Genomic DNA, 16,637 nt, shown 5'->3' with positions numbered 1-16,637 from the left:
GTATAGCCGGTCGGCATTACTAGGTCTTTTTTGGTTTTTTCATGAGTAAAGCTATTGTTTCTTTTTATTAATTAAATAATCTCTTAGCCTTATTTAATTACTTTAATTAATAATTATGTTTTAATTATCATTTCTTTAGTAAATAATTAGTATTGCTATGTTTTAATCAACTTCATAAATTATAAATAGTAATTTTTTTAAATAAAATATTTAAATACTAATTATTCACTAAGAAAATCTATATATATAAAGCAAAAGACAGAGAATGGTGAAACATTAAAAATACCAAAAAATGCCGTTGGTTAATTCAAACATTAAGAATTGAAATTATTAATTAAATGAGGATAATATGGTAAATTCATATTTTATTCATATTAAAAAAAATTAAAAATAAAATCAAGTAGTATGTCTTATTTTTATGAAATATAACTACCCATGTTATCTTTTTTTAATTCTAAAAATAAAATGGGCGGGTCTTTATACATATATTATATATATATATATAGAAATATAGTAGTATAGCCACCCGGCTATACTATTTTTCGAATTTTAAAAACGGTATAGCCGTGCGGCGGTACTCGTTTTCCCTTTAAAAAAAATATTCTGTTCACTTTTGACACGTGGCACCTAGGGCCTGTGAGCCTTTTTTTAAGATATACATAGTATAGCCGAACGGCTATACCATTTTTTATTTTTTATTTTTTTAAAATTTAAAATTTGTTTCTTTACTTTTGTTTTTTGGCCTACTTCTTTAATTTAATATACGTAATCGAGTAATATCTTAGCCTTTTTTAATCACATTGCTTGGTAATTATATTTTAATTTTTGTTTAATATATAAAGATTGAAGAAAAAGAACACAAAGTAATTAATATCTATTTATTAAGTCTTTTGTGAAATCGTTTGGGTGTCTTAATTCAATTTCTCCATAGCCCAAGAGGCCTATCCATTTCAATTATGCCATTACTCGAGTATCTATCATCCCTTTTAGATTTTTTACTTTTCCAAAGTTACTACCCGTATAAAGATTTCAGCACTTTCACATTTAATAATGTATTATACACGTATTTCTCATGTTTAATATGCATATTTTTGCAAAAATTTCAGTAAGACACACAAACTTCACGTATTATACATGTATTACTGAATAAAAATGATATATACTTTTTTTTAAAGGTATAGCCGTTCACTGTACGTCTTTGCATTAAAAAATAGTATGGCCGGCCGGCTTTACCTCTTTGACACGTGGGCTTAGGTCAAAGGCGGGGCTTTTTATATATATATATATAGACGTATAGCCATCCGGCTATAATATTCTTTGAATTTTAAAAAAGGTATCGCCGGGCGGCTGTACTTGTTTTCCGTTTAAAAAAAATAATATTATGTTCTCTTTTGACACGTGGCACCTAGGGCCTAGGAGCGTCTTTTTTATGATATACATAGCATAGCCGCGCGGCTATAATCTTTTTTATTGTTTATTTTTTGAAAATATGAAATTTGTTTCTTTACTCTCTTTTTTTGGCCTACTTCCTTAATTTACTATACGTAATCAAGTAATATCTTAGCGTTTTTTAATCACTGTGCTTAGTAATTATATTTTAATTATTATTTAATATATAAAGATTGAAGAAAAAGAACACAAAGTAATTAATTTCTATTTGTTAAGTCTTTTGTGAAATCGTTTGGATGTCTTAATTCAATTTCTCCATAGCCCAAGAGGCCTATCCATTTCAATTATGCCATTACTCGAGTATCTATCGTCCCTTTTTGATTTTTTACTTTTCCAAAATTACTACCCGTATAATCACTTTGCTTAGTAATTATTATTTAATATATAAAGATTGAAGAAAAAGAACAGAAAGTAATTAATTTCTATTTATTAAGTCTTTTGTGAAATCGTTTTGGGTGTCTTAATTCAATTTCTCCATAGCCATAGAGGCCTGTCCATTTCAATTATGCCATTACTCGAGTATCTATGGTCCCTTTTTGATTTTTTACTTTTTCAAATTTACTACCCGTATAAAGATTTCAACACTTTCACATTTAATAATGTACTATACACGTATTTCTCATGTTTAATACACGTATTTTTTGCAAAAATTTCAGTAAGACACACAAACTTCACATATTATACATGTATTACTGAATAAAAATGATATATACTTTTTTTAAAAGAAAAGCGGTATAGCCGTACTGTATTCTGTTTTACCTAATTGTTTTCAAAAAATAGTACATCCGTCTGCTATATCAGTATATACTTTTTGAATTTTAAAAAGGTAAAGACGTGCGGCAGTACTCGTTTTCCGCTTTAAAAAAATAATAATATTCTGTTCTCTTTTGACACGTGGCACCTAGGGCCTGGGAGAGTCTTTTTTTTAAGATATTCATAGTATAGCCGGACGGTTATACTCTTTTTTATTTTTTATTTTTTAAAAATATATAATTTGTTTCTTTACTTTTGTGTTTTGGCCTACTTCTTTAATTTACTATACGTAATCCAGTAATATCTTAGCGTTTTTTAATCACTTTGCTTAGTAATTATATTTTAATTACTATTTAATACAAAAAGATTGAATTAAAAGAACACAAAGTAATTAATTTCTATTTATTAAGTCTTTTGTGAAATCGTTTGGGTGTCTTAATTCAATTTCTCCATAGCCCAAGAGCCCAATCCATTTCAATTATGCCATTACTCGAGTATCTATCGTCCCTTTTTGATTTTTTACTTTTCTAAAGTTACTACCCGTGTAAAGATTTTAGCACTTTCACATTCAATAATGTACTATACACATATTTCTCATGTTTAATAAACGTATTTTTTGTAAAATATCAGTAAGACATACAAACTTCGCTTATTATACATGTATTACTGAATAAAAATGATATATGGTTAAAGAAAAAAAAAATGGTATAGCCGCACGGCTGTACTCTGTTTTCAAAAAATAGTATCACTGCTCGCTATACTACTTTTGCATTAAAAATAGTATAGCCGGCCATGTACCTCTTTGACACGTGGTCTTAGGCCATGGGCGGGTCTTTATATATATATATATATATATATATTTATATAGAAGTATAGCCAACCGGCTATACTATTTTTTGAATAATTGAATAATCTATCGCAAAAAAGAAGATTTCCCCAAAAATGACAATTAAAAAATGTATAATTTGGATAAGGTCCATCCAAATGACAATTAGAAAACGTTTCAGTTTCTCAAAGTAGTGGGTCTACAAATAAATAGGTCCTTAATACTTCTCCATATATATATAGTTGTGTCGCGCATGTCCTCCATCTCACTCACTCTGCCTCAATGGGCCCCTCTAAATCCAAACCCAAAACCAGATCAATCTACTTCTCCAGTTAGTTTGAAGCTCCTCATCGACAAAAAGCATAAAAAAGTTCTCTTCGCCGAAGCTAGCAAGGATTTTGTTGACTTTCTCTTCACCCTTCTGTCTCTACCCGTCGGCATTGTGATTAGGCTCCTCTCTAAGAAACGCATGGTCGGTTGTTTAGGCAAACTCTACGGCAACTTAGAAAACCTAAACGACACATACTTGCAACCCAACCTCAACAAGTATGTCCTTCTAAAACCTAAGAAGCTGCCAATGCCAATTGGTGGCTCCCATCAACTTCTTCCTGCGTTGACTGACGGTGAATCAAACGGTAAAAGGTTGTAGACGTATCAGTCATGTCAGCCATCAAGCTAGTCCTACTCTGGAGAGGTATGCTATGCGGCCGACTACCCTAAGGCCATTTGTCCAAAGTGCCATAACTTCATTTCCAAACACATGACTTATGTTGCTCGGCATGCAGTTGCATTCGGTGGCAAGGGAGGTGGGTTTGTGAGAGAGGCTGTGACCTACATGATAACAGATGATTTGGAAGTGAAGCCTATGTCTGCCATTTCAAGTATCGCTCTACTTAAAACTTAGATGTTAGGGATGTTCGTTCACTTGAAGAGATTGTGGTTCCTCTCGATAAGGATAAGGTTTGTGTTTATTAATTTTTTTATAACGTGATAAATTACCGTTCTATTCAAATATTGCACTTGATATTCTATAAGAATTTATGATGAAGAGCATTTTTGTTTAATTTCCTTGTTAGGGTTTGAAATTGTTGAAAGGTATTGTTGCAGTCAAATGTAGTTCTGACGAATGTGTTCCTTTAAGCAGCATTTCAAGTTGACATTTTGAAGCTTCTTTTGGAATTTTTGTTTTTGAATATGGATGACGTATCCTTTGTTTTACAATATTAATTGGCTGAATGAATTGGATTGGGTACATATTGGACATCAAACTAATACAAAGAGATTAGATTCCTCTGCTTTCTTCTTCTCTCTTGAAAAAAGCAATGATGTCTTTTCACTTAAAAAAGCAATGATGTCATCAATTGGGAACGGCAATTCTCGAGCAACATCCAATTAATTGATCTTCATAATTGCATATCTATACCAACTACCAAGGGTTGAAATTACCACACCACCACCACACACATGGCTTTTTTTTCACAATATCCATGGCATTCGGCCTCTTTTCTGATAACCCAAATTAAAAGAGTACAGCTGAGCGGTTATACTCCATTTTTTAATTTCTTTTCCTGAAATTAATGGTATAGCCGGGCGGCGATAATCCCTTTTTATAAAAATTTATTCCAATGAATAGTATAGCCAGGCGGCTATACTGTTCAAATATAATATATAAAAATAGTATGGCCGGACCTTTATACTCCGTGTCTTTTTTCTTCAAATTAATAGTATAGCAGCGCGGCTATACTGTTCAAATATCAAAATTAGGTCAGATACCTTCTTCTTCCCAGTGTCGCTTCTCCTTCCTCTCTCTGTCTCGATCTCTCTCTCTCTCTGTCCCCGTCTTTCTTCCTAACAAGAGCGGATCCTGCGCACTTCAACCGCCCTTCGTCCACGCCTCAACGGCAAAACGCCTGCCCAGACCCTCCTAGGGCCGCCTAGAGCCGCCTAGACCTTCCTAGAGCCGCCTAGGGCCGCCTAGGCCTCCTAGCGCAGCCTTGGCCAGCCTAGAGCCGCCTAGGCGGGCGCCCAGACGCCGCCTAGCTCCCTGGCACCTACCCCTGGATGCCACATCCTGGAAGGGTACCTCTTGGTGTACCGGAACTGACTTAAGTTAGTTCGAAATTGAAAGATAATGAGCTTTGTTTGGCGTGGAAACGAGCTTTACAACATTCATGGTGGATGATATCCAGCTCTTGCAACTGAAGGCAATGGGTTTAATCAGTGGGGTACAGATCTGCACTATTCATATCCTCTTGGCAGCTATTGTTTGCACTTACCTATACTTATTTTCATGCACATGTGCATTTTAATGTTATTTACTCTGAAACTTGTAGCATCTTCATTGTTGGTGGTACAGATATTCTATTCGTACACTCAGCATCGGACTTATGTTAGATGAATTAATTCAGCTGCTTTGGAAGTTACCGTTCTCAAAGCGAGCTTTGAGAGCCTATCACCTACCTGATGAAGAGCAAAGGCAGATTCAAATGATCACTGCTTAGCTCATTCAGTTGGTTCACTATAGTGCAAACCTTCCTGAACCATTAAGTTAGGAATCAAGTGGTAATTCCATCTTAGAACTTTCTCTCGATGCCGATTATCCAACTAAAGGCCATGAGGCAGCAACAGAGGAGTGTTGCCACTTTTGGACTCGTGTACTTCAACGTTTTGCAAGTGCGAAGACTCAGGAAGCTTCGGAGTTGAAAGTAATGATGGAGAATCTTGTTACTGTTCTGCTGACAACGTTGAATTTACCTGAATATCCCGCTTCAGCTCCTATTCTGCAGGTAAAATATATGTGTGACTTGTGTAGACTGTAATATCTTTAATTGTATTAAAATGTCACCATTTTGAAGTCGATTTATTTGCAGGTTCTTTGTGTCTTGTTACTCCAGAATGCCGGGCTGAAATCTAAAGACATAGGTGCTCGTACCAGGGCGATTGACCTTCTTGGCACAATTGCTGCGAGGTTGAAGCGTGATTCTGCCCTTGGCAGTAAGGACAAATTTTGGATACTACAGGAGTTGGTTAGTGTGGATGGGGATGATCAGACTGATCCAAAAAATGCATGCTCAGTTTGTTTAGATGGTAGGGTTGAAAAAAATTTCTTTGTATGTCAAGGTTGTCAGAAAATGTTTCATGCTGATTGCATGGGAGTAGGAAAATATGAAGTTCCGAATCGAAGTTGGCACTGTCAGATATGCCTCTGCAGGAAGCAACTCCTTGTTTTACAATCTTACTGTAGGTCACAATGCAAAGATGATGGGACAAAAGATCGTAATCGTTCAGGAAGAAACACTGAAGTTGCTTTTTCAATTACAAAACTTGAGGTTGTCCAGCAGATGCTTTTGAATTACCTTCAAGATGCCGCATGAGCTGATTTTGGGCATCTCTTTGTTTGCTGGTATGTACTCATTGAACCTCATCCCTTCTTAACTTTGTGGTTCCATTGTTTCCATCGTAAAGCTATGCATGTTGTACAGGTTTCATCTCTTGTTGTGGTACAAGGATGATCCAAAAAATCACAGCAGAAGTTCATGTACTATCTTGCTAGACTGAAATCAAAAGAAGTAGTGCTGGATTCTGGGACTGTTTTTTCATTATTGACAAGGGATTCAGTCAAGAAGATTCCTTTAGCATTGGGACAAAAAAAACTCTTTTCCCAGAGGGTTTGATAAGATTCTTCATTTCCTTCTGGTTAGTAAGCCTTTTCATTTACTCCCTGATTCATTATATAATAAAATCTCTATTTTGACAATTTAGTTGATTTCAGGGCAAGTTTAATGGAGAATTCACCTGTAATTAGGGCCAAGGCTTTACGAGCGGTAAGCAAAAAAATATATTTATGGACTTCTAATCCTTGAAATGGAAATTGAGAATTCATTTTATGGCTATGTTGGCAGAATTTAATATCTTAATATCTTAATATGATGAGCAGGTCAGTATAATTGTAGAAGCTGATCTGCAGGTGCTAGGAGACAAACGCATTCAATCGGCTGTTGAAGGAAGGTTTTGTGATTCCGCAATTTCTGTCAGAGAAGCAGCACTGGAACCTGTAGGGAGGCATATTGCTTCTCATCCTGATGTTGGTTTGTAGGTGTGCTCAATTCATCTCTAAACCTACTAAGTTCTTTGTAGATTCTCTATTAATGCATTTTGCTTCATCTTCTCCACATTTTCTTTTAGTATTTTGAGTAGGTTGCTGAAAGAATCAAAGATACTGGAGTAAGTGTTCGAAAACGATCTATCAAAATCATACGAGATGTGTGCGTTTCAAATGCAAACTTCTCCGAATTTACAAAAGCTTGCATTGCTATCATCTCCCGTACTGGCGACGATGAATCAAGTATAAAGGTAATTATGAAGCAATGAATGTGTTGGATTAAGGACTGATGACATGTAAAATATAAGTATAAAAATTTGTTTGTCCTTGGCTAGATCGCAGTTTTTATTCTTTTCCTCTTCCACAGGATATTGTTTGCAAGACATTTTATGAGTTCTGGTTTGAGGAACCTACTGGTTCACAAACTCAGTTCTTTGGAGACGGTAGCTCTGTTCCATTGGAGGTGGCTAAAAAAACTGACAAACCTTGCAATATCCATGGCATTCGCCCTCTTTCCAATAGAGTACAGCCGAGCGGTCATACTCCATTTTAAAATTTTTCCCCTCTGAAATTAATAATATAGCCGGGCGGGAATAATCCCTTTTTCAAACATTTTATTCCGATGAATAGTATAGCCGGTCGGCTATACCTTTCAAATATTATATATAAAATAGTATGCCCGGCTATACTTTTCATATATAACAATTAGGTCAGATATCTTTTTCTTCCCAGCGTCGTCTTCTCCTTCCTCTCTCTGTGTCGATCTCTCTCTCTCTCTCTCTCTCTCTCTCCGTCTTTCTTCCTAACTAGCAGCGGATCCTGCGCACTTCAACCGCCCTTCGTACACGCCTCAACGGCAAAGCGCCTGCCCAGACCTTCCTAGGGCCGCCTAGACCAGCCTAGGGCAGCCTAGGACCTTCCTAGGGCCACCAGGGGCTGCCTAGGCCAGCCTAGAGCCGCCTAGGCGGGCGCCCAGACGCTGCCTAGCTCCCTGGCGCCTACCCCTGGATGCCACATCCTGGAAGGGGACCGGAACTGACTTAAGTTAGTTCGAAATTGAAAGATAATGAGCTTTTGGTTGGCGTGGAATTAGGATTACACTGTTTTCACAGTCATGTGGCAGGTCACTAGTGAATCAACCTTCCTAGTCTGATGATCTTGTCCTGAAATACTAACTAATAAGGTTGATAAAGTTGTTGAATCACTTGCTATATGGAACCAGACCTTATTTGCTATTATTTTGGGCCAGCTGCTGTAGGTGCCCCTTGAAAAGTCTATTAATGTCTCCATTTATATTTAAAATCCCCAATTAGAAGTGAATTTTGATTGGATGGTAGTGTCTAATACTGCTATGCTAGCAGTATTATAAAAAGAGTTGAGGTAAATGGAAAAAGTTCCATTTGAAAATGCTTCAAAATATTTTCCTTGATGTCATCTTTCCTAAGTAAATTAAAAAAAAGAAGATAGAGTTTTCAAATAAGGATTTTGAATAGCTGGGTCCATATTAATTCCAATCAGGATTGTTGACCTTTATTTTCCCTGACGAGTCTTTAGTTTGCTGTGTTCTTCAAATCCTGGCATAATGTGTTTTGGACTTTGCTGTGTAAAGGAGGAGGAGGATGATGCTGGTCTCTAACTGCCTTGTTTGCTGCTAATCAACTGGTTGTAAAGTGCTGTAACACCCTGGTAACTCATAATCAGATTTTTCTTGTATATTCACTAATACAAGGACCAATTCCTGAATGCCTTTTCAGGCCAAGCAATTTATATTAAAAGTTCCATTCTTAATGCTCTCTCTCTCTCTCTCTCTCTCTCTCTCTCTCTTGTGTAAGTTGTAACAATTTGATTGCATTGAGCACTCTCATCAAAATCAGGGAGAATATTTGATTCATCAGTTTTGTCTGGTTTAGGATGCGTGAATGGATTTGATCAATACAATTTATAATTAAATTGAGCTATTAAGATCCATGTTTAGTCAGTCCAAGATCAAAATCCCAGTCATATGAACGAAATAAATCTTATAAGCAGCCTTATAATGATCTATACGGATTATCATTTGAGAAATAAGGAATTCTCATCTTCAAAAGCAACCTTATAATGATCTATTAATCATGTAATTATTGAAGATAAATCCTGAAACAGAGGATGATAATTAATGAGATAAAAACAACAATCCTAGTTGTCGGGTAAATATATTATCCATCAACCGGTATTCACGACCAGTTCACTTCAGGCTTTTCAAATAAATTATTGATCAGTCTTCTTGACGGCATTAATGGCAATTGCCAAAATTAAGTGCATGTAAAAAGGCCACAAAGTTCTGTTTGCTGAAGGGGGAAAGCACTTTTGTGGATTTGCTTTTTAGTCTTGTTTTTTTGCCTCTAGGCATTGCTACTAAACTCGTCTCTAACAAGGATGACATGGGTGGAAGCTTAAATTCATTTGTTGACCTAAGAGAATATTCTTTAGATTTCTATCGTCTCCACATTCCTTTTATAACCATGATTTATTGTTCTATAAATGGGCCATATATCTCTCATAGAATTTCCAAATTATGGCTTCACATATTCTTTATTTGTTCCAAATTATGGCTTATATTACTTACCTGATTTTATGAGGATTTTTTTTGGACAATTTAGGATTGCTTGGTGTACAATTTGTTCTTATTACAAGTTTTAAGCCGAGCGTTTTTAGACAATTTAGGATTGCTTGGCTTGGCAGCATAGTAATCGTGTTCCACAAGTAAAAGTGTAACACCCCGACCCCGTTTATTTTCCTAATTTAATTTAATTAAGGGAAAATATTAAATTACTCCTGGGTTAAAGGTGATTTTGGTCACTTTCTTATTCAGGAAGATTTTGGGACCGTGAGTGGTGTGGCTGCGTAGGTGGTACTGAGACGAAACCGTAGACAAAGGTAGGCCTGAATCGGAGATTTAACGAAGCTTTGGCGATCGAACTTGTTCGGTGGCAGAACCGTAATTATTTCAAAGTGAGTTTGGGGTAAAATCAGATTTTTCACATTTACCCCTCACTTTCTCTCTCTTCCTCCCGCGTCTTCTTCTTCTCCTTGCGATTTTTCCTTCCCGTCACTGCTCACCGATCGAAACCACCACACACCGCCACCTCCGACCACCCGTCCGACGAGACCGGTCCGTTCGAACCGCAGACCTCTCCCTCTCTCTTCCTCACGGCCTGAAACCTTCGGGACTCGCGAAATTGCGAACGTGGCGGAATTGTGGAACTTCCAGCCGCTCGATTTCTCTCCTCCACCACCGTTTCCGACGGGTAAGGTGAGGTTTCTCATCCATTTTATGTGTTCTAGCTGGCTGTGGGATAGGTTTTGATAGATTTGCAGGTTAAATTCTCGAATTGGAAACCTAGGTTTTGGCCGGATTTCAATTTGAAATTCCGGCCACTTGCCGTCCGAATTGGACGTTGCCGTAGTTGAAAAAGTTGCTCCATTCTTCGAGTAGTATCTAGGATTGGAAGGGTGAGCGTTGATGTGGAGATTTTCCGTCGCCGGAAATCTCTCTACACACCCGGCGCGTGTGGCGGCGCGTGGGCAAGGTGGGTGAAGTTGTTTTTCATCCTGTTGAGATCTTTAGGTTGTCACGAGTGCGTAGGATTTCGCGGATCTCAATTTGGATATTGTTTGACTATCGAACGGATTTCGCATATTGTGCGTTATCCGGGTTCGATGAGTTCTGACCGTTGGATCGTTTCCAAATTGAAGTATGTTGATCTAGGTACTCATAGAAACCTGTAGGAATTCGCGGATTGTGAATTGGAGCCCCGGATGTTCCGATTCAATAATGTGAAGTTTAGGGAAATCGCGATCACCGTGCGATTGGGAAGCGAATTCCAATCTGTAACCGGACCTTAGGATGTTCCTTTGGACGTGAGCGCACCGGGAACTTGGGGATTTAAGTATTTCCTTTAGTGAATTTCCGTTTTGGAAGTACGTGATGTTAATCAAGGATTTGTATCTTGGAATAGGTACTTCGGTTGATCACTCGCAGCAGGCGGGACCCTCACGGGGCCGGGCAGCTTGGGATTACTTGTGAGTGGACTTTGTTTTAAGCATATGCATGGTTTTTATTTATGAAAGTTTTGTGCATATATTTTAAATGATAGTGACTTTGATTTAATAAGCCTTTGGTTGATGATTTGAATATGTTTATATATCTTGGCTATATATATTTTGAGTATAGACATATATATTTGAGTACGATGATTATGTTGATATGGATTTTGGGATGGCTATCTATATTGTCTATGTATAGAGTATGAGAGGTTGTTGTGGTGAGATTGTGGAAAGATAGGAGTTTGATGGATGGTTGTGAGATGTATGAGTATGGTAGTAGGTGAGTACCATTCCTTAGTTACTAGGCTTCCCACACACGTCGTTGGCAGTGCCGGTGGGGTGGGAAGGCCATGAGATTACGGGTCTCACACATGGCGTTGGCAGTGCCGGTGTGTGAGACACTTTCCATACGTGTCGTTGGCAGTGCCGGCGTATGGGGAGAGTATGTATATTGCTTGAGTATCATCACACACGTCGTTGGCAGTGCCGGTGGGGTGATGATACTGTCTGCGCGCGTAGGACTTGATATGAGATTTGTGAGCTACACGTGTCGTTGGCAGTGCCGGCGTGTGAGCTATGGAGTTCCGTCCCCCGGTTGGACTACTCATCCCGACGCGGGTTAGTGTTCGAAATCCTGCGTACCAGCTAACAATCCCCCAGTTGGATTGTCTCCCCGGTACATTAGTATGGAGAGGAGTATATTTTATATTAGAGTCCTAGCTATATATATATATATATATATATATGGGTATTTACGGGTTGTGAGAGTTGCATATATTTTGGGAAATGAGTTGTGGACTTGAGATGTGGAGATGTTTTGGACTTTGGGATTTTGTGTTTGAGTTTTGGTTTCTGAATTGTGAAACTGCATGCTAGAGCATTATTTTTACATGGTGGGGTTACTATGTTGATTTAAAGTGAAACTTTATTTCTGTCCACTCACATCTTTCTGTTTTGCGCCTGCAGAAGAATTGCTTTTGAAGGCGTTTGAGCAAGTCACGAGCCCGAACTTGTCGTCGTTGTTAGGGTCTGTATAAATTCTTTCTACTCCTCTGTTTGTTGTAAACAAATTCTGTAGACGCTCTGTTATCGCCCATGTTAGGCTATTACTTGAGGCCGGAGGCCATTTTGTGTTGGATTGTAGTATGTTAAAAGCATGCTGGCAGTTGAGATTTATTTTTGATGTAAATTATTGCAGGTTGTTTATTGTTGGGTTTGAGCACTTTACAGTGAGACTCTGCCAAAATTTTGGTAGGATGTCTTGGGTTTTAGTAAGTGGGCCCGCATCGTGATGTCGGCATCAAACGGGTCCGGTTTGGAAATTTCGGGCGGGTCCTGTCAAAAGATCTTGTAGAGAAGGCGGAGGGTTCTTTTTAAGGCTGTATAAAAGGCCCCCTTCTCGTTCCACCTCCATTCACAACAACCATTTACAACAACATCAAAACTCTAAGCACAGACTCTCCGTGGTTCGGACGACAATGGACCTCAAAGAATCAGTACGCAACCAAACTGACGTGGGCCTAAGAATGACGAGGCACCTGTTTCTAGCTGAAGCCAAGGGGCAGAACATGGTGTTCTCGCCGCTCTCCATCCATGTTGTGTTGAGCATGATACCGGCTAGCACAAAGGGTCCAACCCAAGACGAGTTACTCTCTGCCCTAAAGTCCATGTCCACCGGAGAACTCAACTCCCTCGCCTCTAATCTCCTCCCTTTCGTGTTTGCTGACGGCTCCCCCAGCGGCGGTCCCTGCCTGTCCTTCGGGAATGGCGTTTGGGTCGACGAGTCTCTCCCTCTCAAGCCCTCTTTCAAAGAGGTGGTGGATACTTTTTACAAAGCGGCTCAAAAGCATGTCGATTTCCAGAACAAGGCTGAAGAAGCAAGAGCTGAAGTCAACTCATGGGCTGAAAAGCAGACTAAGGGCGTTATTAGAGAAGTACTTCCTCCTCAGGCAGTTGACAGCTCAACAAGGGTATCTTTGCAAATGCATTATACTTCAAAGGAACTTGGGATGATGACCCATTTCTGTACTCAAAAACAAAGGACTATGTCTTCCACCTTCTCAATGGGAGATCAATAATAGAGGCACCCTTCATGACTATCTACAAGAGGCAGTTTATAAGTGCCTTTGACGGCTTCAAAGTCTTAAAACTTCCATACAAACAAGCATACGGTGAGAAGAGGCGTTTTTGCATGTGCTTGTTTCTTCCAGATGAAAAAGATGGTCTGCCAGCTCTGGTTGAGAGAGTTTGTTCTGAGCCAGGCTTCTTAGATCGCCATATTCCATATTTCAGAGATGAAGTGGGTATCGTCAAAATCCCAAAGTTTAAGATTACTTCTTGGTTTGAAGTTTGGGGCATTCTCGAGCGGTTAGGTTTGAAGCTTCCTTTCCACTTGACAGAGATGGTGGAAGCGCCTCCGGGTCAGGACCTTTTTGTTTCCAAAATGCTCCATAAAGCCGTCATCGAAGTTAATGAAGAAGGAACGGAAGCTGCCGCTGTTACAGTGACCAGTGCGAGCTTTTCATTGGCACCATGTAAGCCTAGGAAGAGGGTAGACTTTGTGGCAGATCACCCATTCCTGTTTTTGATCAGAGAGGAAATGACTGGAGCGGTGTTGTTCATCGGGCAGCTGCTCCATCCTCTTCAAGGCTGATTATACTAGACAAGTATTAATAAATATGTCCTCTTTTTGTTTATTTCTCTTAGATATGTCTTTGTTTTATACATAAAAGAAGAAAAATCCAACCAAGCAACAAACTCACCCATGAGAAACATTAATGAACCGCATTTGATTAGTTAAACTGAGACTATAGTTGAAAGGTATTTGGTCACTTTTCAGCCCCATGCATATAGCACCTCATTATAAGACATTCCGATTGCATGGATAACGTTGACACGTAATGAATATTATTAGGAAGGATTGAATTCGGAGAAATTTTTGACTAGTGACTAGTGAACTAAATATTCATCAAAGATAATTTCTACTAAATAATGAACTTCCTAAAATTTTGACTTCGCGCTTTCCTATTTATTCATATTCTTAGTGAGATTGCACCTCTTCTTTCACATTTTGGAAATTCTCTAATAACTCTCCCCATTTTATTGTAATTGAGATACAAGCTGTCATGGAGATTAGGAAACCACAAAACTCTACTAAAAACAAAGATGAAAAATGGTTTAGGCCAACCCTAAGAAATGGAAAAGTAACGACCTTGCCTTAACATGTGGGACAATATATGTCAGAATTGATGACTATATTACCACCATATGAGATGCTTATAGTGGGCATGCCTCGTATTATATATATATTTAAGTTTTTTATTTTTTATTTTTAAAATGAACTCAGACTTCATGAAAGAAAAGACAAACAAAAACCCACTCAGAAGAGAGCTCCTAGACCCTTCATTTTTCTCCTTCCTCTAGCCGCCAGTAGCTTTCACCTTTGCAGGATTATGCATGTTATCTTTGATGATTAGGAAGTCACAAAGCGGATTCCGATAAAAGCATTTGTATTTTTGGCTAATCAAAAAGCTGGAAAACAAAGTGATCATCAATGAAAGTTTTTAAATCTTTTGAGATGTTAATGGATTTTACAGTCCTTGAGTTACTCATGAGTCGAAAAGAAATTAAGTACTTGGTTAGTCTTTGTTCTTAATTTTAAATCTACTAAAAGATCTTTGTCTTCTGTTTTTGTCTTGAAGACATTACAAAACAGGAGCTATGGGCCATTTTACTATCTTCAATGTTTTCCGGGAGAATTGTGTTGGGTTAGGAAGTTAGGGAAATCGAAAATAGAAAGAAAAAAACAAAGGGAAATTGTGTGGATCAAAATGAAATATTCCATATCGAACAATTATAAAACTTTACATTTAAACATACTAAAAATGGTTAATTAAGTTGAAGACAATATTGATGTAACATGTAAAGTCGAACGAGGTATGTCTTCAATAGTGAGTATCAGGAGTCAATAGTTTTTGGATAATATTAATATCTTGTTTATAATAAATCATACACTCTTCTTCTTCAACAATTGAGTATCAGAGATTATGCTTATTGGTCTCAGATTTACTTGTGTATTAATTTTTATTTAATTTTTTTAAAAAAAGTAAAATTGGGCTAGTGATTCTTTAAAAGCCCTCCTGAATTCTTCTTGAGAACCTTTCACCTTTGCAGGATTACGTGCTTGGTACAAATTGGATTCGGCTTAGCTGGAAGCTCAAAACCAGCCCATCGAAGAAGATGCTCAAGTTCTGTAAAATAAGAGGATTCCACCCTAAGATTTGCTCAATTCACCCTAAGATTTGCTCAATTCACCCAAAGCTAATATTATGGTTTGCCTCCACAGAAGCTGTTGTGGAAAAGCCAATCAAAGTTAATATTAAACCATGAAAGTTAATTTTTTATAGGTTTGTTTTGAAATATTCAAAATTTGGGCTGGGCACATATGTAGCTCCACATAAATAACTGTTCAAATCAAGCCAACCCAATCTTGTAAAATCACATTGTAAATTGGGCTTGTACGTAGAGAGCAACCCCGCAAGAGGAATGAATTTTGTTCTTTATTTTCCTGGACTCTGAGGAACCAAAAGAGTGCTGCTATTTCCACCAACCTGTCCTATTTTCCCATTCACCTTATTTTCAAAATTTTAAAGATAAATTTACTTCTTTGTAGAATGACTTATGAGAACAAATCTCTCAATCTCTCTCACACGCACCCACACCCATATTTTCTTTTTCTTTTTCTTTTTCTTTTTGTTCAAAATCCACACCCATCTTCATACCCAACCCACCAAACAAAACGAAATCAACATCTTTCTCTCCCTGAGTTCTTCAAAAATTAGGAATCAGAAGAAAACCTCAACTTACAAACTCCTAACCCCAATTTTATTTTCAATCACACATAATCCAATTGTTTTTCTTTCTTCTCTAACTCTAAAGCTCAAGTAGTCCATAATTACATACTTTGAGCTTTTTAAAACTGATAGAAATCATGGATTTCCTTTTTTTTCCTTTGTCTCTTTCTTTCCTTTTAATTTCAAACTCAAATAACACCTCTATTGCAATCTCTGAAATTAAAAATAAAATAAAGCAAATGTGTTTTTATTTTCTAGAACAGATAGATTAATCAGTGTGAGTTTTTTTTTTTTTTTTTTTGGGGTGGGTGATAGGAAGGGGAGTGTTTTTTTCATTGGCAGTAGAAGGAGAGTTTTTCTTTGGTTGAAGATGGAGCGTTAAATGTTTGTAAGGTCATGGTGTTGACTGTTGGGTTTTCGCCAGAGGAGAAGGTTGGGGTGGGGCACTGCGATTGGGGTGGGGATAGGCTATTTAAAGAATTCTTTTTATAAATTTTTTTTATATTGTAATAGCAAATATGGAAATACAATTAAAGGGTATTTTAGGAATAATGGTGAGTGGAAAGAT

At 37.6% G+C, this 16,637-nt stretch overlaps 1 protein-coding gene, 1 long non-coding RNA gene and 2 pseudogenes across 2 annotated transcripts; all 4 read left to right on the top strand.

The window, feature by feature from the left end:
- Positions 1-3,281: 3,281 nt before the first annotated feature.
- Positions 3,282-3,932, top strand: LOC148915572 (uncharacterized). The gene is made up of 2 exons (XM_089041952.1): positions 3,282-3,663; positions 3,814-3,932. Exons 1-2 carry the CDS (start codon positions 3,282-3,284, stop codon positions 3,930-3,932), a joined length of 501 nt encoding a protein of 166 aa, XP_088898078.1.
- A 447-nt stretch (positions 3,933-4,379) lies between these two features.
- Positions 4,380-7,683, top strand: LOC103336985 (sister chromatid cohesion protein SCC2-like; annotated as a pseudogene).
- Positions 7,684-7,901: 218 nt separating this feature from the next.
- Positions 7,902-8,918, top strand: LOC148915571 (uncharacterized). The gene is made up of 2 exons (XR_016122167.1): positions 7,902-8,253; positions 8,743-8,918. It is a non-coding gene; the product is annotated as an uncharacterized LOC148915571 (long non-coding RNA).
- A 3,745-nt stretch (positions 8,919-12,663) lies between these two features.
- On the top strand, positions 12,664-13,869 carry LOC148915570 (serpin-ZX pseudogene; annotated as a pseudogene).
- The last annotated feature ends 2,768 nt before the right edge of the window (positions 13,870-16,637 follow it).

The sequence above is a fragment of the Prunus mume genome, linkage group LG7 (assembly GCF_029339155.1).
Source record: "Prunus mume cultivar Tortuosa linkage group LG7, ASM2933915v1, whole genome shotgun sequence".
NCBI classification, from domain to species: Eukaryota; Viridiplantae; Streptophyta; class Magnoliopsida; order Rosales; family Rosaceae; genus Prunus; species Prunus mume.
The sequence above is the reverse complement of the archived record's forward strand: the minus strand, read 5'-3'. Positions and strand labels throughout refer to the sequence as shown.